Below are 23,975 nucleotides of genomic sequence, written 5' to 3' on the forward strand. Positions count from 1 at the left end.
TCAGACAAACGTCACTTGACCCTACATAAGGACAATTTTTTTTTATTAAAGTAGTTCAAAGAACAGATGAAAATGTCAGAAAGTAGATTAAATGCTTTTGATTTTCCATGAAATCTGTGCCCAATGCATGCAAAAGGAAGTGCTTATGAGTTTGAGTAATGGATATATCATAACGTGTGTTTTTTAGCTTTTGTGAAATGAGATCTTCAAAGCTGCTACACTAATTATTTTGTTGTGTTACTGTGATTAGGTAACAAATGGTTGCTATAAATTAAAATCATGTTAATAAAAAAATTCTACCTATATTTTAAAGGGCATTATTTCTTTAAATGTATAATTAGAAAAAAAATGTTAATTGTTTTGAAATTCTTTTCAAATGCCTGTTAAATGTTTTTGAATCAGCAAGGTGTTAAAATTAAAGAAGCAGAGTGTTCTCTCCTGTCCTTGTTGCTGAGCACAGTTTGATAAAGATATATCGGAACACAATGCTGCTTCTGAGGACTTGACCAAGCTCTCATGAGGAATATGCGGAAATGGATCATAATTATTATTTTTATTTGGCAAATTTTATTTAGGCTCAGAGCTAAGGCTATTATTACTTGTATGGTATAAAGTTGGGTTAAACTGAGTTTAACTTTTTGAGGTATAGGAAAACATGGAAAATAGTCTAGAGTGACTACTTTTTCTCTCCTAAAAACTATTAAAATCAGTCTTGGGCACAATACTGCCTCATAACGTCCCAATCAGCGTTTCTGGGACAATGTCAGATTTTAGACAATTACAGAAAACCAGGCACAAATGTGCAAACCAGATTTCAATTTCTTCTCCACTGACATGAGATTTAAAACAGCAACAGAAACATTTCTAGGTCAGTGTCAATATGTAGTCACAAATTACCAAAGTAAGAAACAAATTGGAGTGCATGGGTGTGTGATTTTGTGTTTTGGCATGGGAGAGATACTGAAACACTCACAACGTAGAAGCCAAATCATAAAAATGAAATGGGACTTATGATCCCATCATTCTGAAAATGTAGGATTTAGCTCTGACATCTTGCAGATTTGTGATATCCTGACTTTTGCTTCAATAGTCCTAAATAATACAAGTTTTAGAACATAAGTAAAACTTTTTTCACTTTGATGTTTTAAGTGAAGCAATCCTGAGGAAAACTTAAATTTCAACAGAAAAAAAACCCTCTTGGACATATTTATAAACAAACATGGAAAAACTAAAACTGGGACATACAATGTGAAATATCTCATGTTATCATCAGGAATTAGAAGTGATGATCAATAACTAATTCCTCATAAATACTTCCTCGTGTCTTAGTCTAATTTAAACATATTTCAAAGAACAAAGTTTACTAAGAAAAAAACCATTATACGATTTTAAAATAATTAAACACAATAAAATTTAACAACAAAGTATAAGTTGGAACATGGTCCTGTAGCCTACTATTAAGATCTAAAGAAAGAAAAAGAGGTTAGAGTTCTCAATGCTTACACAGGATAAAGTACATTTCATTTCTGAAACTAACAGGTAAAGGCAACCCTCTCATTTCTTGAGAATGTCTTATCTTACAGTCACTATATTAGTCCACAAATGGAATCACCATTGTCTTCTCTTTGAGGATAACATTTCCTGCCTCTTTTTGGCACAACAGTATACAATCATCATGAGTTATCTTTTTCCAACACAGATTCCCCTACTAAAAGACAGAAGTTCTATTGGGTATTTTTTTTTTTTTTTTTGAGATGGAGTCTCGCTCTGTCACCCAGGCTAGAGTGCAGTGGTGTGATCTTGGCTCACCACCACATCTGGCTCCAGGGTTCAAGCAATTCTCCTGCCTCAGCCTCCCAAGTAGCTGGGATCACAGGCATGCACCACCACGTCTGGCTAATTTTGTTTCTGTATTTTCAGTAGAGATTTCACCATGTTGGCCAGGCCGGTTTTGAACTTCTGACCTCAAGTGATCTGCCCGCCTTGGCCTCCCAAAGTGTTGGGATTACAGGCATGAGCCACCATGCCCAGCCCTACTGGGTAATTTTATCAGACAACTTTTATATTTGGTTAAACCCTTATTCCAGAGAATCCATTTCTTATACACCCAAGCCCAACATAATCATCTCCCTAATTTCCATCCCTAAATAAAACCCACCCACTTCACACATCAATTTTTCTAAGTATATGACAACAATTTTTGAATACACTGGCCTTAGAGGTGACTTTTTTATTTCTTGGACACATCCTGAAATGACAAATTCTTATAAGAGTCACTATTGATAGCCCTTTGGCTATCCTGATGCTTTTAGGAATCCTTGCCCCATCACAGAGACTCTTAAAGAGAACCATGTCAAAATTCCTTGCTCTTTGCTTTTTACTTTGTTAGTTCAAAATCTTATTATGAAGGGGTAAACAAAACCATTTATATCATTTGGTTATAATATTTAACATATTAAAAAATTGACTACGAAATTGCTATGAAATTTTTCATCTGTACTTTAAAGCATGTAAAAGTTGAACCCAAACATCTACATATTATAAAATTTCACTGAATTCTTTCTTTTAATTACCTGGAACATTCTCCTGTCTCTTAAAAATATCATGTTCTTGATTCTATAATTATTTTAAGACACCTTACGAATAGAAAACTGCAGTAAAAAATATTTACTGGCATTAAACATAAATCTCTAAAACCTCAAAAATAAGACCCACTCATCTCTGAATTAAATAATTTCTATACATCTCTGAACCATGTGACAGACACATACTAGGTACTTTCATTCACCTTTAATCTTCACAGCAACTCCACAAAACAATGATTTCTATGGGTACTTTACAAGAGGAAGTGAAGCTTCAAAGAGGGTATTAACTTGCAGGAATGGACAGTTTGTCAAAATGTATTGAATTCTGTATGTGACTGACAAGCAGAACCATAATTTTATATGCTTCTGACTGTACCATGATGTATCCCAAAAATGTGATACAGCTGTCTTAGATAATGTTGATTTTAATGATCTTTGAGAGGGTGAACATGGTTCCATTGCCAATAGGTCCCATCTCAAAAACACTTAAGTTTCTTGGTAAGAACAGTGAAGATTCATAAAAAGGAGGCTGTTAAAGGTATACACTAGAAGTCATTTTGATCCCATATACCACATGTTCTAAGAGTCTTAAAACACCTAGTCCAAAGGAATCTGCATATAATAAACAGGGTTAAGTAATATAATCAATTACGTATTTAAGAAACTGAAAACCATTTTTTACATTGAGTACACACACACACACACATATATATATATATATATACACACACACACACTCAACAACCACTTCTGGAGTACCCTAAGATATTTTTTTCTCCTTTGATTTTTATTTTCTTTTGAGATAGTCTTGCTCTATCGCCCAGGCTGCAGTGAAGTGGCACGATGTTGGCTCACCGTAACCTCTGCCTTCCAGGTTCAAGTGATTCTCCTGTCTCAGTCTTCCAAACCATGCTTGGCTAATTTTTTAATTTTTATTTTTTTAGTAGAGATAGGGTTTCACCATGTTGGCCAGGTTGGTCTTGAACTCCTGCCCTCAAGTGATCCACTCCCTTCAGCCTCCCAAAGAATTGGGATTACAAGTGTGAGCCATTGCACCTGGCCTTTTTTTCTTTTGATAAATGTGTCCCTGAGAATTAGAAAAATGGCATACACTCAAAGTACAGAAAATAGGTACACTTTAAATACTCCTTTTCTGATAAACTCAAAAGCATTATTTTTCCTTGGTCATCTCTTCTCTGGAGGTCAGTTGCTGAGTCAATATACGATTTTATAAGATTATTAAAAACAAAATATATATATATACACACACACAGAGTAGAAAAATAATTTTTCAAATCATTCACATTTTATTTAATAAAAGCAACTGAGACATTTTCTAAAGTATATGGTATATTTGATATAAAAATTCTTCAAAATATGTACTATAGAAATTCTTCAAAATATGTACTAAAAATACAAAGTTTATAAATCTAAGGTACAGAGAAAACTTTATACTTCAGTCACCCAAAACAACAGCTTGTGGTCTCCTCCAATTACACACAGAGGGAGAGTTCGATGCCAGGACAGGCCAGATCCAACGGCTACAGAACCCATGAGGATAGGCTATAAAATATGTGAAGAATTAAAGAAGCACAGTAAGTCCCAAAAATTAATAAATAAAAATGTCTTGCAAAAATACAAAATGCATTGATAATTTATCTTTGTAGCAGAAACAAAATTTAAAAATATGCCCCCTTACAGGTGAAATACACATTATTGATATGCAGCTGGAACATGGGATACAATCCATGTATGAATAACTGGCACAATCCAGACTCCATTTTTGCAGTCTACACCAACCAAACAAGCAAAATTAATGTATTTAAATAAAGAAGAAAATACAATGACAGAAGAAATAAAAAGCTTCTTACATGAATATTGGCCAAAAAAACCTGTTGTCACTGGTAATGCAAACATCAAAAAAAAAAAAAAAAAAAAAAAACACACACACACACACACAAAAAAAACAAAAACAAATGAACCACCTTTTCTTGCAATTTAAGCAGATAACAAACATAAATGTCTTTAGTTAACAAATTACAAATTTGGGGCTATGAGTGGAAAAGTCAAAAACACAAATTAAGAAAAGCACATATGTTACAAAACATTTCCACATTACCTGAGGGTGTCCTAAATGATGAATTTGAAACTGGCTTGCCATTTTGCCAGGATAACCAGTGGTTGCAAACAGATTTTCACTAATTGTAGACCACCTGTGAAACAAGGAAGCATAAAATTAAGTATTGTATCCTATAGATAACGACAAGCTTTTCCAAAGCGGGTTTTTTCTTTTTCTTTTTTTAAAGAGACAGGGTCTTGCTCTGTCACCCAGGCTGGAGTGCAAAAGTGCTAACAAAACTCACTGTAGCCTCAAATTCCTGGGCTCAAGTGATCTTCCCACCTCAGCCTCCCTAGCAGTTGGGACTACAGGTGTGTACCACGATGCCCAGGTAAGTTTTAATTTTTTTTTTTTTGGTAGAAATCGGGTCTTGCTATCTTGCCCAGGTAGATCTCAAAGTCCTGGCCTCAAGTGATCCTCCTGCCTTGGTCTCCTGAAGTGCTGGGATTATAGGTGTGAGCCATATCACCTAGCCAGAAACAGGTTTCTTTTTGTATAAAACCAGTGATTTTAATAATCCTAAATTTGTTAATATGTCTTTACAATTAGACTGGGAATTCAAGGAAAATATTCCATATTTTCTCATACTTTTAAGTATTTATGAAGTGCTTATTTTGTGTCATTTCATTAAGTTCCAAAGTTACACAAGGTTAATACAATCCTTTTTTTCACAACCAAAGGGGTAACAGTGTGGTAGAAGACACAAATAAGGTATCAAATACGACAGCCATTCTGCCCATTTTCTATGCTAACTGAACCCCAACTTTGTTCAGGGCACAGTGTGTCCAACCCTAGGGGATTAGACATAATTAGTTTAAGGCAGTCATAGCAATCTCCCATAAAAGGAGAGGGTTCCTTCTTCTCCTCTTACTTTTTTTTGGCTTAATTCTTCGGCAAATGGAGTACATCTCTTATGCCTGGAACTCTCATAGCCATCTTGTGACTATGAAGCAACAGGTCCCAAATCCTTGCCATTGAGAATAGCAGAGGGAAAGGATGAAAAGGGTCTGAGCTCTTGATGACAGTGATGAGCTGCTAAACAAGCCCTGAGACTACCTCCTCTAGACTTATAAGTACCATAGCTCATTGATTTTAAAATTGATGTATACTCGCTCATTGGTGTATATTTGTTCACACTTCTCTGAAGTCAGGATATATCTTATGATCCATGGCATTCTTACATTTAGTCGAATGTATTTTATTCTCAACAATGGTATCTCTAAGTTCTACAACTTTATTGGGGATATTTTATATCCCCAATATATTGGAGTATAGCATATAATAAAATTTCACTAGTTTTAGTCTTTCATTTAGTTTTGCTGTTCCTTAAAAAGCAGAAATAATAGCTTAATGACCACACGATACAATGGAGTATTATGAAAAAGAACAAGGTAGACATGTATGTTAATTTAAGTGAAAAGCAAAAACACATCGCAGAGATATACTATCTAGCATGGTTTCATTTAACACACAATAATAAAGTTTATATACATGAATATGGGCTCCCCTACATTTACATCCTTAACAGCATAGAATAATCAGGAAGCATAATATATTCCAAATTGTTGGGGTGGTAGTGGTGGAGTGGTTACATGTTTTCCTGTGTAAAGAAAATATTTGGAAAACAAATCAACTCCTTGTCTAGACCAAAAGACACAATCGATGACTTAGTTGTAATCAGGGAAAAAAAAACTCAGTGCAAAGAAGAGAACTACAAAAGTATCCCAGTGGTGGCACAGCACAACATCAAAAGATCAAATCACAGTTCTGACAAAAATGGTACATTACCTGAATAAGCAGGCTCGATCCATGTGAACAGGTCTCTTATTTTGAGGATAACTAAAAGATAATATTTTGCATTTTATGAATTATGTGTTAGACTCAAGTGGGTGAACTTAAGGTTTAAACGGTATTTTCTCTTTATAGGACAGAATGTCCAATGTGTTTAAACTATAATAAATCCTAAACAAGCAATCAGTTAAAACAGATGAAATACAATAAAGACATGACAGAACCACTGCAGGGAACCATCATGCAACAGGGTTGGTGTTTTTCTTATTTTCCAATATAAGTAAACATTGCACAGATCCAAGATTTCCTCTTTTGCACTGTCCTTTCTGGGTTACTCCCAGAGTAAATCTGGATAGCAACTTTATGTTATATAAAAATCCATAGCTCTGGCCTTCTACAGGAGAGACTTGTTTTCGCTTGACAGTGTAGTCTCAGGTATAACAGGATGGACGAGTGGATCATTTAGCAACAGTTACTGCCTTTTTTTTTTTTTTCTATAATAGACAAACATATCAAGAAAGTACCTGGACCGAGTAATATCCCAAATTAACCAATCATTTCCTGCAACAGCTCCAACTTTGAAGGTGTTTTTTAAGCACCAGTGTGCTGACATTAATGGCACTTGTTCTGATTCAAGAGATAAAATAGCCTGTTGGGCCAAAAGATCATAAAATCGGATTGTTCCATTCTTCTCTGCAACCATTAGCTGTAAGACAGAAAAATAAAAAGAAACTCAATCACTTATCTCACTAACTATACCTGAAGTATCAGCAGAGATTCACTGTTGTACGGTAAAATGTAAACACTTGCAATATACAGGTTGAGCATTCCTCATCTGAAAATCTGCAATGCTCCAAAAACAAACTTTTTGAGTGCCAACATGATGCCACAAGTGAAAAATTCCACATATAAGCACTTAACACAAACTTTGTTTCATGTACAAAATTATTTTGAAAAGTTATATAAAATTATCTTCAGGTCATGTGTATAAGGTATACATGAAACATAAGTGAGTATCAAGACTTGGCTCCCATTCCCAAGATTTCTCATGTATATGCAAATATTACAAAATGCAAAAAATTCCAAAATATGAAACCCTTCTAGTTCCAAGAATGTCAGATAAGGATCCTCAACCTATATTACAGATGGCAGATCAAATATAAAGGAAGTAAGAGGCTATGTAAAAATCTCCAGAGAACATAAAAAACCTTAGATAAAACTGGCAAGATAAACGATTCAAGATTTGGCTGGGTGTGGTGACTCACACCTGTAATCCCCAGCACTTTGGGAGGCTGAGGCGGGCAGATCACTTGAGGTCAGTAGTTTGAGATCAGCCTGGCCAACATGGTGAAACCCCGCCTACACTAAAAAAAAAAAAAAAAAAAAAAAATAGCTGGGTGTGGTGGCACGAGTCTGTAATCCTAGCTACTAAGGAGGCTGAGGCGGGAGAACTGCTTGAACCCGGGAGGCAGAGGTTGCAGTGAGCCTAGATCGCGCCACAGCATTCCAGCCGGGGCAACAAGAGCGAAACTCCATCTTTTTTTTTTTTTTTAAAAAAAAGAAGGTTCGAGATTTGGTAGAATTTTAAGTGATGATGTATGGTCACTAAGAAGAGATCAATTTAACAATTCCTTCTGCGAAAAGTTACTTTTAAGTATGTTCGTTATGTGGTCTAGAAAGAATACCTAAGTATGTATCTCTCAAGAGAGACAGACATTTATGTGTTACGCATACTTACGCAACTCAAGTTTGTTTCTAGAATGGAAGGCAGGGCAGCAGAGTTAAAGAGCACAGACAGGCCGCTTCCTTCACTTATAAGCTGAGTGACTGCCATGTGACTGGCAGCTTTCTCATTTCTAAAATGGAGATGGGAGGATAAGAATGGCTACAGGATTGTTATGATAATTAAATAGTAATGTGTGTAAAGTACCTCAATGTAATGCTTGACAAATAGTAGCCACCCACTCAAAAAATAGTAGCTATTACTTCACTATTTCCTTTATTCTAAGATACCATTGACTTAAGATGTTTAATACATTGATAAGTTTTATGTGTGAAATACTTTATCAAATGCACAAATTAATTATAATGTGAATTCCAATTTTACAAAATAATAAAATGTGAAAAAATTTTTCTTAATCTTAAGGAAGCATGGCATTGGTATACCCATTTGTGGGAGATAAGGTATGAGCTTGCTGTAAGTATCTAAGTGCATGAGTAGTTGATGCTTGAATAAAATGCTTTTCCACTCTCTACGTCTCTGTAAAGTTCTTACTTTTAAACAGTGTTCTTTTAATTCTGGTTCTATTTAGTTGAAAAATCCTTGAGGGTGTAAAGTAGTAGTGGTAGATTGGTAAGAATGTGGGATTTGGCATTAAAAATCCTGAGCTGTACCGTTTAATCTGTTGAGTAACCTGGAGTTAGCGTTCCTATCTGTAAAATGGAGGATAATTATATCAGAGTCAAAAAGTTACTGTATGGCTAAAATGTGATTGTTCTTTAAGAATGTACTTTTGTACTTTCCTAAACACATAAAACATCATTTATTCTACTATTCATCTCACAGGCTTTTACTGAGCATCTATTTTATACACACATACGGATAGTCAATTATTCAGGGTAGTTTGTTGTTATAAAGTTGCTGCAAACACTCAATTAGTGAATACTGAACCATTAGGGAAATACAGAGTTAGGTTCCCTGCCAGCCTGTGGTCACAACCTTTTTGATGACTGATCAATATGTAGCTTTTAAAAACTGTGTTTCTTTTTAAAGATATCTTAATATATACTGATTCATTAATATAGACCTCACCATGAACAGTGCTATAACTCATGCCTAAACAAACCTTACCTAATACATTTATTTTCTTCATAAGGCACATTACAGCCTTCTTGCACTTAGAACACTAGACAGCACTACATCACTGTGCTTGGGGATGATTTTACACAGCAAAATTTTACACAGTAAAATCACCCACAAAAAGTACAAAAATGTTAAAAATGTGGCACTAAACTGACGAGGAAAAGACACCTATTTACAGTATGAAAGCTAAAATAAGAAGCCAGAGTTCACCTTGTTCAACCTAAGCTGAGCAAGTGCACATAAGCTGACTCAAACTTTTTGTTGTTCTGTGCTCCCTGCGTATGTCTGTGACTAAGGAAGTGCTATGAGTATTGATTTTGGGGTTACAAATAAAGTTTAGTGAGGAGGGAAATTCAAAAATGCAAAATCTGTGAATAATGAAGATCTACTATATACAAACATACACAAAACACTATATTAATTCCAACAGAAGTCAAAGATAAAGGACATAATCCTTGATCTCAAGAAATTTTCTATCTAGAAAAGAGAATTATGAAAAAAATCGGACAATAATTTAAGGCAAAATGCTCTAGAGTACAAAAAGGAATTATTCCAGAATATAGACAAGGTTTGGAATTACAGTACTCTTAGAAGAAGTGGAATTTGAAATTATTCTTATTAGCCAGGCGAGGTGGCAAGTGCTTGTAGTCCCAGACACTCAGGAGGCTGAGGCAGGAGGATCACTTGGGCCTGGGAAATAGAAACTGCAGTGAACTATGATTGTCCCGCTGCCTCCAGCTTGGGCCACAGAGTGAGACCCTGCCTCAAAAACAAAACAAACAGAAAACATAAATGATTCTTTAAGAACAGGCAAATGTTAAGATAATACTAATGCTACTAACAATAAATACAATGAGGTCAATGACAAACATACAACAAAAACAAGTACAACACTGAGGTGAGAGCTTTACATGTCTGCTTTATTTAATCCCCTAAGCCACTGTATGAGGAAATTACTATCGTTAATCACATTTTTCAGATGAGACTGATGCTCAAAGTGATTCATGTGACTTGTTCAAGGTATCAACCCTAGCCCATGAAGGAGCCTGGATTTGAATCCAGGTCTGTTTAACTACAGTGCACACATGTTCTTTGCTACAAGGCTAGGCTGCTGAAGACTGGTGAGTGGTCTAGTGTGCTACAGTCTGGAGTGGGGAAGGATCAGAAAAGGTAAGAGAACGAGGAAGATTTACCAGGACCTAGTAAAAATATTTGATATTTTGAGAGTGACTTGAAAGATCTTGCGAATTTCAGGTATGACTTATGGACTATGGAAGGGCTAAGACTACCTGAGCCTGGTCTGAAGGTACTAGGGGCAGTAAAGCATGGTAAGCAGGTGTGCAGCCTCTATAGCCAGACTGCTTGGATGGGGCCCAGCTCCACCTTCAGGAGCTGTAAGATCTTGGGCAAACTGCTTACCTTTCTGTGTTTCAGGTTCTTATCACTAAGAAGGGGCTAGTAAGAGTATCTACTCGATAGGACTATTGGGAGAACGGCAGGAGTTAGTAAATATAAAGCACCTAGAACTGTTTTGGCACAAAGCAGGCACTCAACAAACACTGGCTATTATAGGTTAAAGTCAAATTAAAAACTCACTTCTAACACAAAATTTTTGTTATTTGCTGTCTGTATAACTGTGCTCAATTATGACAATAAATCTTTTTTTGGGTGAAAGAACAGATAGGGTAGAAAAATTAAGTGAGTTTGGGAGTAGCTGAATCTAAAAATGGCACATGGGGAATTTTTCCTTTAGGAATTTTCAGAACTATAAACGACACCATGCACTGTGAATTTCCAAGGGGGAAATACTTTAAGTGGCATAGAACATTGTCGTATTTGAACCAGATTGAGTTCAAATCTGTCACTGTGTGACCTTGTGCAAAATGCTTTACCTTTTGGTGCTTCGGTTTTCTCATCTACAAAATAGAATACTAGTACTGTCCCTGTAGTGTTTTGTGGGGATTAAATGAGAATACATGTCAAGTACTTACTACAGTTCCTGGTAAATAGAAAGCATTCAACAAATGTTGGTTGTTAAATCTATTTCATTTTTTTGAGACAGAGTCTCATTCTGTTGCCCAGGCTGAAGTGCTCACTGCACCCTTGACCTCCCTGGCATGAGCAATCCTCCTACCTGAGCCTCCAGAGTAGCTGAGACTACAGTCAAGCACCACCACACCTGGCTAATGTTTGCATTTTTAGTAGAGATGAGGTTTCACCATGTTGCCCAGGCTGGTCTCCAACTACTGAGCTCAAGTGATCCACTTGTCTCGGACTCCCAAAGTGTTGGGATTACTGGTGTGAGCCACTGCTCCCGGCCACATTTAGCTACTCTTTAACCTCTTTTTTCTTAGGGCAGAGACTGAGATGTCCTCAGTCCCAATTATTTGATCCTGTGACATCCTAAATCCTTGGTCCTGTTATTAGTATGCATTGAAATCCTAGCTCCTATTGAGGCTTATTGGATTTGGGAGCTTAGTTTTTGGAGGTCTCTTGACTTTTATATATTTTACTATTAAATTCTAGCCGTTTGTTTTGTGTTCTCCTGATTTTATGGTTTTTTTGTGGTTTATATCTCTTGGGATTTTCATAAGCATTCTATGAGATAGGTAATCAAGAATTCATCTCTCTCTTCTCTAGCTGCCTTATTTTCATCAAGGCCTAAGCATAGGAGGCCAACAATTCTGGGCTTGCAGAGCACTGAAACGATTGTAGAGCACTGAAAACGAATGGCAGAGCACTGAAAGTGATTGGGCTTGTTACCACTGCAATGATAGTATCAACAATGACCAGTAGCTAAAATCGACTGAGTACTTACTATGTGCTTTTTAAAGGATTTTACACATGTTAGCACATTTAATCTTATATATCCATTTTATAAGATGAGGTGAAGACAGTGAGAGAAAGTTTAAGTAACTTGTCAGAGATCACATAGCTAGTAAGTGGTGAAACTGGGATCTGACTCCAGGCAGTTAAATGAAGAATCCACACTCTTAACCACTTCTCTGTATTCCAGGTGTCTGAGTTTAGCAGTGATAGGATGAAACTGATATTCTAAGACTCTTAGTCCAGTAGGCAAGAAGAATCAAAGAGTAAAGAACCACAGACTTTAGAAACAAGCTAAGGCTTGGCAAGTTAGGCGTGAGAACAGAAAGTGGGAGAATGCACCTTAATGAAGAGAAGAATGCTAGAGTTAGTGAAAATGAAGGAAAAATTAAAAGACCTGGAATAGTTTGTGTATAGGGAAAGAAGGAATTAAAGGTGATTTTAGGATTCTGAGTTTATGTGATTTAGAACAGGGACTTTCAAACATTCTGAAGTCATGGAAACATCATAAAAGAAAGGAGATGGGGTAAGGTGAAATTTTAATGATAAGTAGGAGAAAAACAGAAATTAAGTTAAAGCATATGGAAGAAAGAGATAAAAATAACAGCAAGAAATTAAGCATTAAGATGTAAGTTTTGGGATAGAAGTTGTAATAAATGTTCTCATTTGTCATGCAGGTCATAGTTTTTACAAAGCAGTTTATTGTAGTTATATGTGGTGATATTAACATTTTGGTAGAAACTGTGACTGTGTTTTAATTTAAGTAGACTCACTGCTCTTGGGGAGAAATGTAGGCATAAAACAAAATTTAGGAACTGGATTCAGAAATAAACCTATTAATTTAATAAGTTAGAACATTTCACTCATGTACATATGCAGAGTATAATTCTACTGATGAAAAGACTCAATGGGCCTGAAACAAATTTCTATGAAATCCCAGGGTTCAGAGAACACACTTACACACAGTCTGGGGATTATCTCCTCTGTGAAAGCTGTGAGAAGATTTGGTTAATCCTTCTTTATGTCATCATTCTACTTAATAGATTTTTTGATTCTAAAACTTATTTGTGTTGCTGTATTTACATGTTTTTCTTCCTTATACATCAGTATACAACTTAAAAGCAGGGACTTTATTCATTCTTTTATTCCCTATTACAATAAAGGGTACAGTGTAGTGAGAATTAACCCTTGAAGCAATTCACATATGGTGAAAGAAAAGTTGGCAGAGTATAAAGAAAAAGGGAACATATATGCAAAGTTGCTCAAAAGGACTCAGATAATGTGGCTTTAAAAATCAAACTAGCATTTCAAGAAGGAGGTGATCAGCAGTGTAAAACACTGGCTGGAGAATAAGAATGAAGGAAAAGGCCATGGGATGTGTTGAAAATATCCCTGGTACCTTCTGAGAGAACAGTGGAGACTGACTGAGATTACGGTGTTAGACCAAAGGATGGGAAAAGAAGAAATGAAGTTAAAAGGTACAAGTGATGGATTCAAACATTTAGAAATAAAAGGTGTGATGAAGATAGTTTAAAATTTAAAGGGGAGGTGGAAAAAGGGAATTTTTAAGAGTAAGATCTATGGAGCTGGGAGGCATGAGTTCAAATGCCAATTCTTCCACTTACTAGCTGTGTGACCTTGCATAATTTATTTAATTTCTCTGAACCTTGGTTTCCTTATCTGTAAAATGGGGATAATCACAGTGCCTATCTCATGTTACCATGAGGACTAAATAAGCTAACATAATGAAATGCTGACTATGGACCTGTCATATTTAAGCACTACGTGCTTGTTATGATTAGTGAAACATATCTTCTCATGCAAACTTGAGGACGGAACAGAGTCGACAGAGAACAAGCATGAAGACGGCCAGTGCGGTGGCTCACAACTGTAGTCCCAGCAATTTGGGAAGCCGAGGAGGGCAGATCGCTTGAGACAAGGAGTTTGAAACCAGCTTGGGTAACATGGTGAAACTCTGTCTCTACAAAAAATACAAAAATTAGCCGGGTGTAGTGGTGCATGCCTGTAGTCCCAGCACCTTGGGAGGATGAGACAGGAGGATCACTTGAGTCCGGAACACGAAGGTTGCAGTGAATGACGAATGCTAGAGTTACTGGAAATGAAATATCAAGCATGATCCCAAGTTGGCCATGCTTGGTAACTACCAGATTAAAGGTCAGTTGGTTGTGCCACTGCACTCCAGCCTGGGTGACAGCCAGGCTCTGTCTCCCAAAAAAAAAAAGAAGTATGAAGACATTAGAGGACTGTGGGAGTCTAAGGAACTGCCATGAACTTTAGAGAACAGATGAAGAATTAACTTTAAGATGACTGTAGTAACTTCTCAGATTCTAGGGAAACATACAATAACTACAGTGATGATGAAGAGAAGACACTGGCAAATGAGAGAATTCTTGTCTAATGGCTCCTATCTTCCCAGTGAATCAGCATTAAGGGTAGTTGATAATAAGAACTTGTAGTGTATTTTTAGTGTTTTAGAAAGCTCTATCTTGAATAGGAATTGAACACTACTGTAGCTAAGACAAATTTGCCTTCATCCACTAATGTTTGTTCACACTAGGGCTCACCAGGGTGGATGACGTAACTTAAAAAAAAAAAAACAAAAAACAACTGCCTACTGGGCCAGGTATGGTGGCTCATGCCTATAGTCCCAGCATATTGTGAGGCTGATGTGAGTGGATCATCTGAGCTCAGGAGTTTGAGAGCACCCTGGGTAACATGGCAAAACCCCAGCCCTACCAAAAATACAAAAAAATTAGCCAGGTGTGGTGGTACGTGCCTACAGTCCCAGCCATTCAGGAGGCTGAGGTGAGAGGATTGCTTGAGCCTGGGAGGCAGAGGCTGCAATGAGCCAAGATCACACCACTGCACTCCAACCTGGGTGACAGAGAGAGACCCTGTTTAAAAAAACAAAAGCAAAAACAAAAGAAAAACCAAAACAAAAAAAATCCCTGCCTACTGCTACTAGATTGTTGGAACACCAGATTTTACACTGACATCCACTAAAGATCAGGAAAAGTGTAGTTTGAATAAATGCCAATTATGGATGATGGCTGCCAAATAAAAATCTTAACAATTATAGAGAAACTTCTACAGTACAGGTTTCTAGACTGACCCAAATACGTTTTTGCTGATTAGTACAATCCAAACGCATTTGTGCTGATTAGTACCTCTGAGATGGGAAAAATCATTGCTCTTTCTCCTCGATGTATGTGATGTCTTATATCTCCATATGTCTTTGCAATTTGATAAGAGAGTTAAATTATAAACAATAACCTTAAAAGTCTCCTCAGGATGCCAGCATACACTCATGCCAGGAGAATGCAGAACAAAATGAGCTGTTTGCATGCCTTCCAAGTTCCAAATCCTAATAGAAGAATAACAGTATAATGTTAATTGTTCTTGATATATCATTACTAAAAAATTAAATTTCCATGAATTTATTCAAAGCTATTAACTACAGATTATAAGGCAGACATTTGTATTTAATGTATATCTTTTAAAGAAAATTATAACACCACTTTTAAATAATATGAAAGTAGTATGAAGAATTTAAATTTTACCATACTCAATCATACACAAAAGAGTCACACACATTTTCCCTCTAATTAATCTATCACAGCAACACTGTTACATGGTAATCAAATTAAATTATTTATATACTCTTTATTTTGTGGACAAAATCTTGAGGTTTCTAGGTCACTAATCAGGTTGTCTGACTACTTCAGTAGTCATTTCAATTGACAATAATTACCACTGAGGTGCTTACAAACACACACACACATGCACGCTGAGTATTTTTATTTTCAAAACAACATACAAAGAAGCTAATATGAAGTTATGTAAATGTAGCAACATGGCCATCTTCCATATTGTTTATTCCTTCTACCTTTAGGATTCCAATCCAGTGGCTACTTCCTATTTATACCTTTTGTAATTTGGCTTATTTTTTCAGTTTTCTCTCCCCAAGCTGGCCATGGTTGATGATTAAAGCTGGGGTGAAAGAAGAGGCATTTGGTTCTTGCTGTTCTCTCTTTCCTCAATAGTAACAAATCCACAGTAATAAGGACCAGGTTACCCACCAACATGGCTCTCCACTTCAATTGCTTTACCATCGCAGAGGGAGATCAAGACTCAGAAACCTCAGTCATGGCACTATGTTGTGAGAATGCTATCCCTCACCCACTGCTCATTCTCCATATTCAGCCACTGTTACCTTGCACTGGCACAGAGTGTGGCACAGAGTACAGCAGGTGACAGAAGTCAGTGGGAGGCTGGCAAAGTGCACATATAATTCTGATCCTTAAGAACTGAACTTGACTGAGTGACATGGCTCATGCCTGTAATCCCAGCACTTTGGGAGGCTGAGACAGAAGGATCACTTGAGCCCAGGAGTTCAAGACCAGCCTGGCAAATACAGTGAAACTTCGTCTCTACAAAACATACAAGAATTGGCCAGGAGCAGTGGTGCACACCTGTAGCCCCAGCTATTACTAGGGAGGCTGAAATGGCAGGCTGACATGGGAGGACTGCTTGAGCACAGGAGGTGGAGGCTGCAGTGTGCCACGTTTGCACCTCTGCACTCCAGCCTGGGTGACAGGGACCCTGTCTCAAAACAACAACAGCAGCAACAGCAAAAAACCAACAATAAAAAAAGAACTTAACTCATTCATTGGAATTTTTCTTCTAGGTTTTATAGTTCATATCTCATTAGAGACCAATGAAACAGATTTAGCCAATTTCAGGAATTTATTTTCAATGTGTAGGCAAAAATTTATTTCACAGAAAGCAGAATATATATTGGATAATGCTACTATTCTGTGCCAAAACACATTACTTCAAATATTCTTCTTCCTTGTAGAAATTATTGGGTCTCTGAATATTAAAATATCACAGTTACATATAAATGAACATAGATGTTTTTCAAAATGATTATCTTAATGATTAAACAATTTAGAGCATACTGTTCTCTTGCCAAATCAATACTTTTCATCTGTATTTATTATACAAGGGAAACAACTACAATTTAATTGAAGAGAGAAATCACATTTAGCAAGGCTTTATGCATCTGTATTTCACTCCCCACGACGAATTAGATTATTAATTATGGCAACTGATTAAGTATTTCTTCTCTATTGCCTTCTGCAAAATAAAGTGTTGCGCTAGCATATATTTTACCACTATTGAAATAGTAGGAATTTGTCTTGAAAATTCAGCAAGTTACATAAGAGGATGGTTTAAAACCTCCATTCTTTTGATCTTATTCTAATATGTATTTGTTTTGTTGGCTATTATATAAATTGAGTAAATACATTCCAAAATATTTCCATGATTTTTTCTTCCAAATGAAGGAAACAAAAGAGGTAGAAAATATGGATAAAAATATTAAATAAAAACTGGTCAGTTAATGAAGTGTATTCCTGTCCAATAAACCAAAGTTTTACCCAATTTTTTTTTTTTTTTTTGAGACAGAGTCTGGCTCTGTCGCCCAGGCTGGAGTGCAGTGGCATGATCTCAGCTCACTGCAAGCTCCACCTCCTGGGTTCATGCCATTTTCCTGCCTCAGCCTCCCGAGTAGCTGGGACTACAGGTGCCCACCACCACGCCTGGCTAAATTTTTTGTATTTTTAGTAGAGACGGAGTTTCACCGTGTTAGCCAGGATGGTCTCGATCTCCTGACCCTGTGATCCACCCACCTCAGCCTCCCAAAGTGCTGGGATTACAGGTGTGAGCCACCGCGCCCGTCCTAATTTTTAACCAGTATTTTACCCTGAACAGAGCCTGACATTTAAGAAAACAAACAAACAAAAACCTGACTTAAAAATGAGATTAGTTTTCAAGGGATTGGGATAAAATGATTCATGGTTTATAATTATATGCTTATTCAATAATTCTTAGTGGTTACACAATCCAAGTACTAAGTATGTAAAATACAACAAACGGGGCTGAATCTAGTTATCCTAACTAAATTAGCTACAGATGGGACAATTTAAGTTGTTAAGTCTTATTTTCCTTTTTGATAGATTCCTTAATTAAGCCCTTCTCAAATCCTTTTGTGGAGTTCAGCTCATTTTTCTGTGTCTTTACTATATAGCTTATCTAGTTAATATTACTTACATGAAATAGTCACTTCTTTGGATAAATTTTTGAAGTATACCACATATAATAAAAGTACACAAATCTTAAATGTACAATTCGAAGAGAAGACACTCAAAAAGAATGGCACCTAAATCAAGAAACAGAGTATTTCCAAGACTCCAAAAGTTGTCTTGTGCTCCCTTTCCAGTCATACCTCTTTGCTCTCTCACAAAAGGTCCCCAGTCTTCTGACTTCAAATGTTATTGCTTACTTTTGCCTATTTTTGAACATCATAAAAATGATGTCCATTTTCATATGCTACATGTTTTCTTGGTCTGACTTCTTTTACTCATCGTTAGGTTTTGTGAGATTTACCACCATTTGTTGCATGTTGTTGTAATTTGTCTTTTCTTAATGCCTTATACAGTCTTCAATTAATTCAGTACACAACAACATATATATTCATTCTACTCCTGACAGACATTTAGGTTGTTTCCAATTTTTGGTCATCACCAAGAATGCTGCTATAAGCCTTCTTGCACATGTCTTTTAATGAATATAGATACCCACATACGATCACATACACACACACACACTTGCTGGGTACATACCTAGGCATGGAATTGCTGGATCACAGCTTACAAATATATTCAACTTTAGCAGGTAGTTATCATCAAATAGCTTTCCAAGTTGGCTGCACCTCATATTTCCTTTTTCCCTCTCATATTTAATTACCAGTGGAAAAAGTCAAAACTTTCATTCTCTGACAAAAACAGTCTTAAACAATTATTTATATGAATGGCAACAGGTACAGCTTTTCAGGTGGTCTTATTTTGTAAGGTAGATTTCTCAACTCATCTTTTTTTTTGCATTTTACTTTCATGTATGTATGTATGGACAAATGTGCCTAAGTTTTAAAATGTGGTAAACACAGTCTACAGTAGAATCTCTCTGAACTGACTCTGACAGATTTTTTTTTCCCTCTATAGAAGTGACAAGAATGAGAACGCTATTTTTAATATGCCCACATGTGCATTTGTTATATGTGTATGAAGAGGGAATATAGCTTCTTTGCTTAGCAAACCACTGGTTGTATGTGATGTAAACCCATGCTTATTAATGTAATTACATAATATTATATAAACTGACAATATGAATGTGAAAGCTATTTCAATGAAACCAAGTCAGTACCAACTAACTAAAGGTAAGTTTCTAAAAGAGAAAAAAAAAAACTCACTCAAATTAGGTATGTGTGACCGTTTTAAAGATTAAATAATAAAAATAAAAATCTAGATGTATTCTGAATTAAGATTGCTTTTCTAAGTGTTATTTTCATTGAAGACATTGTATTTTGGTTGTGGTTCATGTCAAAAAAGTGGTCCCAAGGCAATCAATGGACTCATAACCTAAGAAAAAAAGCACTGGCCTAATGACTGGCGAATGGTTTTTAATACACATGGGTCGTATATTAAAATAAGGCAGGTAGGCATTCTTTTAAAATTATTTCCTGAGTTTACTGACTTTTTGTTGTCTAAGAAACTTTTGGTCTAGACCACGACAGACAACAGGATTTTTACTATAAAAGAAAAAATTCAAAATCTAAAAATTCAGGTTTTAATATTTCCAAAATTATTACTATTGCAAAGTCAGTTATAACCACAGAAGCACACTTTTCAGGAAAGTGGTGCATCACAGAAAGAGAAATGCTTTAAAAGCTCACAGCCGGCCGGGCGCTGTGGCTCACACCTGTAATTCCAGCACTTTGGGAGGCTGAGGCAGGCAGATCACCTGAGGTCAGGAGTTCGAGACCAACCTGACCAATATGGTGAAACCCTGTCTCTACTAAAAATACAAAAATTAGCTGGGCATGCTGGCGGGCGCCTGTAATCCCAACTACTCGGGCAGCTGAGGCAGGAGAATTGCTTGAATCTGGGAGGCGGAGGTTGCAGTAAGCTGAGATTTCGCCACTGTACTCTAGCCCAGGAAACAGAGTGCGACTGTCTCAAAAAAAACCCAAAAACCAAAAAAAACCCCACAGCCTTCATAATACACATAATCAAACATATGAAAAGATGACAGACCACTTATCAAAGCATAAAAGTACATAATAAATGTTATCAGGCTTAATTACCTTAGACAAAACCTAGGATTTATATTAATATACATATGCACATATTTAAATGTTTGCAAGGGAAATTTAAAAGGAAAAGCTTTTATGGCAAAGTTATGTGCTGACATATTAAGATGCCAATACAGACCAAATCAAATGGGAACTAGGTAAATAAAGCATCACTCCTCAAGTGAAATAAAATGACAGTTTTCATCCAATTTGAACTGTAATTATAACAAACATCCCCATCCCTCCTAACATTGTGGTCCTAAATAGAACTCTTAGATTTAGCTGTAAAATGATGGGATAGAGAGCTATCCAGATCTAAGATTATGAATTATGCTTATTTTACGTTTAGTATTTTATTGCGTAATTATTGTTCCATTTCAGGCCGAGTGCTTTTCCGCAGAACATTAAGTATCTCTACCATATGGTATTTAAATGTTATTGTCCCATTTAATTAATAAAAAGGTCCCATAAATTGGGTGTTGGCATACTGGGGATATCCTAGATATTCTCAAAGGTCTTTTAAATGGACATTAGTAAAGAAAGATGTTCTGTCTGAGGATTCAAAAGGAAATTTCCTGGGTAATACTCTGTTTAATTGTTCATTCTCCATTTTTAACATTTTTGGCAGCTCATTGTTTGCTAGGGAATTCATTGCAGAAGGGAATTTCTACTACCAAATGGTTTTTGACAACACAAAAGAAGGAACGGATGACATTAAATGACACATCTGTATCCATTTGGCCCTAACTGGTAAAGCAAAAAATATGAACCATAATCTTTCTAAAAGACATGACTGGATCACATGAATCTGTGTATTGATTAATTAAATGAGAAAGAAAGAACAAAGTAATACAGAGATGTAGTTATAAGGATTAGCAGGCACTTTACAATGTCACTGGTACACGAAAGGGACCCTCAACATTCTTAGACAAGAAACAGATTTTTCACTGAGCAAAACTAGGATTTTCTCTTAGTTCCAATCAATCAATTACTAAGTTAATCAGGTTATAGATGATTCAAAGTAGGGTAAGCCATAGTGTGTTTGCTTAGTAAATGAGTACACAATTAGAAAGAAAAGTGAAACATTTTGCAAAGTGCTAAAATATCTGGTTTTAAGTGCAAAAGGAGTTCAGAGGTGGGGAACCATGTAACTGAAAGCCCACATCTAGAGATTAGATGGACAAATCTTTACGGTGGGTATGGTAGGTTAGAGTTGGTAAATAAACTTTGTCAGTTTATGGTTGAGACTATGGAGAACTTTGACAGCTAGGCAAAAGCCTTAAAAGTGGAGACAACAAAATAGCAGGATAGTTGGAAGTAAGAATTTTGTAAAGGGTACTTTCAGTATGTGTGTCCAAATATATTCAGAAAATAAGATTAGATTCTTTTTTTTTTTTAACTCGAGACTACTGAGCAAGTAGTAGTTGTAGCAGTAGTTTTAATGTACTAGCAGTACTAATGATAAAAGATTATTATTAGAAGTTTTACTGACTTCAGAGCAAGATTTAAGAGGGCGAAAATGAGATAATTGTACATGCTTATTATCTTACCCCTCAATAACTGAAAATAGTAAGTCAAAATCAGAGTTGATAACAAAGGCTGCATGCACTTTGAGGGTGGAGAGAGAAGGAAGGAGGTGCCCTGTTTCATACAGAACACTAATAAACTACACCACACAAAATTTAATCTATTATACATCTTCACAAAGCTTTGGGGAGGGTAAAACTCTTATCAATTTATATGCTGTTCCTTCATTTTGATTTCTTGTAATTGTAAACAAATTGAGCAGAAACTACAATTTATTATCTCAGAGGTGAGAAACTGAGGCTGTCTCAGAGGACAATTGTTAACATCTCATTTAACTTATAAAGACAGATAAATTTTTGAAGGATGGAAATTGAGAAATTTTGTCACATTTTAAAATAAACTTCAAAAATTAAACTCTCAACTGCAAAGAAATACCATATGTTAGTTTTCAAACAGACCATGTGTAATGATTTCATCTTTAAGGAATTCAGAGTAGAAGGGCTTTTTCTTTAACTAACATAAGCCTTAACACAGGCAACAGTAACACTACCCAGGAAATATTAACATTTCATTTTATCCAAGAAAAATTTTGATAAACTTTACAACTTAAAATTTGACTATATGCTGAATACTAAAGCTATCAATAAGAGAAAGTACTCCTTTATCATTCATATCAACGGTCTTTCAAAATCTGGAAACTGTTTATGGATATGATTCCCATTTTACAATCCACTTACTATAACCACATGAGGGCCACCTAAAGCAAGCTTAAATTACTATAGTCACTGATTTGGTGGTATATTTTATTAAGTACTTGTTTTGTATTTCATCTACAAAGGCATACAAAAAAGAACAAAGTATTGGCTACTAGAGAGTGATTTTACCAGTAAATGATCATGTCAAGTTTTAGAAAACTTTTTCAGCACTTTACTGACTCCTACTCTATTACAGTCTTTCATTAACACACTATTTCATTGCATTGAATTAAAAAATGTCTGCAAAAGTGATAAACAGGTTTTAGTATAATTTTTGGAGAGCTCTTTTAAAGACAATCTCTATGTTCTATCACTGGAGCTAAAGTATTACCACACTCAACACAAAGTGTCCATTTTATCCCTTTCTCAAGGCTTTTGTTAGAACTATGCAATAACTGATCTTGATTCAAAATGTTACAAAAAATTAGAGTGAGTTTTAGAAGACAAGCAGGGAACTTTTCCTGAATTTTAACTATAACACTATAATAAATCATGTAAATTATTCTGATTATACTTTGTACCCAGGCATGGTTTATGCACTCCTAGATGTGGATTACTTTCCAAAGAATGCTTCATTGGCCTGCCTTCAGAAGGCTCTCAGTTTCCTTTTTTCTGTTTCCCACAAGGACTATTATTAAGTACATTGCATATTTTGTGATCTCAATTGGGGTGGGGGTGGAGGAAGAACACTTCACCTTAATTATGGATCTTAAAGACTTGCAAATGTACATAAACAGAGGTAATATGAAAAACACATAGCTTGCATGTGGTACACAGAACAAATTTGATAAAAATCCTTTTTCCTCTTGTAAAATTTTTCAAACAACTATTTTACTGGCTTAGTCAATAGTTTAGGTAATTTAGTATTCCTTTATACAGTGATTTGGTTACATTCCTATATCATATTCTTTATTTTTTATATGCCACCCTTCTCTCATTCTTTTAAAAAGTGATCCCAGTTAGAACATGACAACTACAAATATTCCATGGCTTAGAGAAAGTGAATGGAACATTATATGCACACCTATATTTTATTAAACTAAAAATTCCCTGGTTACTAGAAATCAGTTTTCTTTCACCATAAACTTTTTATCTAACATTTTAAAAGATTATTGAGGGATGAGGAGGAGGGATGGGATTTACTACTGATATCCTTTGTAGTTACAGTGAGTGCTGGGTCTTGTATTTCTTTTGTATCCCCCAAAGTACTAAATATTGGGTATACTAAATATGTTTAATAAATACTTGTTGATCTGACTTGTTCTTACAGAATGGTACTGTTTCTAATATACAA

At 35.8% G+C, this 23,975-nt stretch overlaps 1 protein-coding gene across 1 annotated transcript in view; it reads right to left on the reverse strand.

Annotated features, from left to right (window-relative positions):
* Positions 1–3,869: 3,869 nt before the first annotated feature.
* The window catches only part of NUP37 (nucleoporin 37), a 47,273-nt gene continuing 27,167 nt past the window's right edge, over positions 3,870–23,975 (reverse strand). Inside the window, exons 6-10 of the mRNA XM_008004437.3 lie at positions 15,479–15,569; positions 7,020–7,201; positions 6,493–6,543; positions 4,705–4,798; positions 3,870–4,148 (exon numbers count right to left, since the gene is read on the reverse strand). Coding sequence (XP_008002628.1) covers positions 4,035–4,148; positions 4,705–4,798; positions 6,493–6,543; positions 7,020–7,201; positions 15,479–15,569 — 532 coding nt within the window. The 3' untranslated portion in view covers positions 3,870–4,034. The remainder of the gene's footprint in view (positions 4,149–4,704; positions 4,799–6,492; positions 6,544–7,019; positions 7,202–15,478; positions 15,570–23,975) is intronic.

This window comes from Chlorocebus sabaeus, chromosome 11 (assembly GCF_047675955.1).
Source record: "Chlorocebus sabaeus isolate Y175 chromosome 11, mChlSab1.0.hap1, whole genome shotgun sequence".
Classification (NCBI taxonomy): Eukaryota; Metazoa; Chordata; class Mammalia; order Primates; family Cercopithecidae; genus Chlorocebus; species Chlorocebus sabaeus.